The sequence below is a fragment of the Limulus polyphemus genome, unplaced genomic scaffold (assembly GCF_000517525.1).
Source record: "Limulus polyphemus unplaced genomic scaffold, Limulus_polyphemus-2.1.2 Scaffold11053, whole genome shotgun sequence".
In the NCBI taxonomy this organism is placed as follows: Eukaryota; Metazoa; Arthropoda; class Merostomata; order Xiphosura; family Limulidae; genus Limulus; species Limulus polyphemus.
In genome coordinates, this window is record NW_013676663.1 from 2,604 (window position 1) to 5,749 (window position 3,146).

The 3,146-nt window shown below is 31.2% G+C and overlaps 1 protein-coding gene across 1 annotated transcript in view; it reads left to right on the forward strand.

The window, feature by feature from the left end:
• Positions 1–441: 441 nt before the first annotated feature.
• LOC106476624 (probable tubulin polyglutamylase TTLL1) overlaps positions 442–3,146 on the forward strand; it is a 12,100-nt gene continuing 9,395 nt past the window's right edge. The window contains exons 1-2 of the mRNA XM_022380430.1: positions 442–1,125; positions 2,584–2,646. Of these exons, the coding sequence (XP_022236138.1) occupies positions 1,081–1,125; positions 2,584–2,646 (108 nt within the window). The 5' untranslated portion in view covers positions 442–1,080. The remainder of the gene's footprint in view (positions 1,126–2,583; positions 2,647–3,146) is intronic.

Below are 3,146 nucleotides of genomic sequence, written 5' to 3' on the forward strand. Positions count from 1 at the left end.
TGTTTTATTTTTAGTATAACAATATGTTGGGCCAGGTGTGGACAAGTGGGTATCAGGCCATGGTAAATTGTTTTATCTTTAGTATAACAATATGTTGGGCCAGGTGTGGACACGTGGGTATCAGGCCATGGTAACTTGTTTTATTTTTAGTATAACAATATGTTGGGCCAGGTGTATACAAGTGGGTATCAGGCCATGGTAAATTGCTTTATTTTTAGTATAACAATATGTTGGGCCAGGTGTATACAAGTGGGTATCAGGCCATGGTAAATTGTTTATTTTAGTATAACAATATGTTGTGCCAGGTGTGGACAAGTGGGTATCAGGCCATGGTAAATTGTTTAACTTTAGTATAACAATATGTTGGGCCAGATGTACAAGTGGGTATCAGGCCATGGTAAATTGTTTTATCTTTAGTATAACAATATGTTGTGCCAGGTGTGGACAAGTGGGTATCAGGCTAGACTATAAATCTGAAGGTCATTGATTTGTGTCCCATTGCTGCAAAATTGTACCCCATCATTTGTAGCTGTGGGTGTGTTATAAAAGTGACTGTTAAATCTCACTAAGTGATTAGAGTATCCTAAGAGTTGATAGTGGATGCTGTTGAGTAGCTGTCTTCCTTCTAGTTTATCAGTCCAAAATTAGGGATAGCTGGTAGATGGCCAATTATATACTTGTTGTCGTGTTGTGTTTACACTAAGTAATTCTGGAAACGAGCAAAATTACTTTGAGTGAAATTTTGCATCTAAACAATTGTTACAGGTATTTAAAGTAGAAACATTTTATGAACTTACTAAATTTTTTATGTTTGTGATGAAGAAATACAGGTATTTATGTCTTTTCTTCATACATTGTTAAACTATTTAAATAATAGTAATTTATGATTTCATGGTAATAATATAAGTCTCAATTTTTTTTATCATAACCTAAACTTTGGAATGTGTTTGATGTGTACATCTGTTTCTAACAGTCTGTTGTTCTTATAGCTTTAAATATTAGAGTTTGTAGCCAGATTTTAATATTATAGATGTATATTCTTAGGAAGAATATAACAGTGTTCATGGAGGAAAGTGGACCATGTGTAACTTAAAACTGTATCTGGAAGGTACAAGAGGAAAAGAGGTGAGACAATGTAAATACAATAATTTTTAAATTTAGGCCTAGCGTGGGCTTTCTTACAAGGATTCAATCATGCTATCAGACATAAATGTGGTGTAAAAATAGAGAACTTTCACTTTTTCGTATGTTGATGTCTAGATGCATGTATGATATTACTAGTTACACATGATTTTGAAGGATACTGAGGTTATAATTTATATGAAAAATTTTTTTTCTCAATCTGTAAACAAAATTGTAGTAAAACATCTAGCATCTTCTGCATGCTGAGGATTTAGTAGTAAAAAAGCCATCTATATGTGTTGTGTATGTTTATTTATTATGTTGTAACCTAATGGATCATTTAATATTGTGTTACTTTAATTTTTGTGTATGTACATATCCAAAGTCTGTAATCCTTTAACCAAAAGCAAGAAACTCAAACAGATTTATGAAGCGAAACAAATGCAGCTTATTCCTGGGACAAGTCTAACAAGACTTTTTAACACCTTTTCTTTGACCATAAGTTGGTGGAAAAAAAAAATCCTAAATAATCTAAAACAAATAATGACCAGTAACAATATAAGATTCAGATATCACAAAACATATTGTTACGTCTCGGTTTGTTAATTACCTCTCCGTAAATTCGTTCCGACCAAACTTTAACGACACAAGTCTTTACTTAATAAAACTGGTTTATTCTTTCCGAATATAACTTTACCGATACACTCAACTTCAACAATCGCGCTAAACAAATGCTGTAACAACGAACGTCTACAATACTTCTGACTGCAGTTCAATTACTCACTATCTACACACACATTCCCGCGTCACGTTGTCCCCCTCTTATATATACCCGACTACCCTATATCTAGTAAATACTAGAGCATTCGCCAAAGTACAGGATAGTTCTAGAAACGTGGCGTCACAGTAGTCATGTGACTCGCTGACGCAACAATATTTTCCTCACCAGGAGCTGTATCATTTTAGAATTTGAAGTTGTCTGATTTCTAACCACATGATTACTGATGTTTTAAACCTTTAAAATATTTATTTTGATACATTCTGTGCAAACTTAGACTTATAAATAATTTATATTTTTGCAAAAATGTAGGCTTAATAAGCTGTGTCACATTGGTCATAAATGTTATTGATTAGCTGCAGTTTACATAAAGTTTACTTTATGTAAGTATTGTTAATATCAATGTAAAGAAGAGGAACCAGCTTAAAAAGCAGGATTCACTTTGTAATAATTCTTGTCAAATCCTGAAAGGCAGAAATCTATTTTTTGTTCATAAAAATCTAGACAAATTTTATTTTCTTAGTATATAAGTGAGTACATAAATCCTGGAACTTGTGTATTACTAAAAAAGAACCTTTCAGTCAGTTAATAATTATATCGTGGATGTACAATGTATGATATAGCTTGTAAATGAAATAAGTTTTGAATTTTTATGTCTGAATGATGCAATATTTTCAATGTAGGTGACTGACAAGCTATTTGAAAGCATTCGACAACTTGTCTTACATTCCTTAAAAGCTGTGTCGGTAGGTAGCTAATGGTTAGCTTTTATAGTGTTTTTTCTGCTATAATCTTATGATTCAAATAGAAACAAGTAAAACGAACCTTAAAATATGTATTTAAAGATTTTTAAATTAAAAAATAGTAAAATATGTCAATTTCAATAAATTGTAAAGTTTCAGACTTTTTCTTTAAAATATTTTAATCTGTTTATGTATTGTAAGTTATTAATTTGCATGCAAGCTGTTATATGATTTAATTATAAAATACATGTATGGTTTCGGTTCTGAAGTCTTAAAGAATTTGCATTATTAGAAAATTGGTGTATATTTGTTCATTGTTACAGCTGATAGTAGGACATTGTTTAAATTGGTGTATATTTGTTCATTGTTACAGCTGATAGTAGGACATTGTTTAAATTGGTGTATATTTGTTCATTGTTACAGCTGATAGTAGGACATTGTTTAAATTGGTGTATATTTGTTCATTGTTACAGCTGATAGTAGGACATTGTTTAAATTGGTGT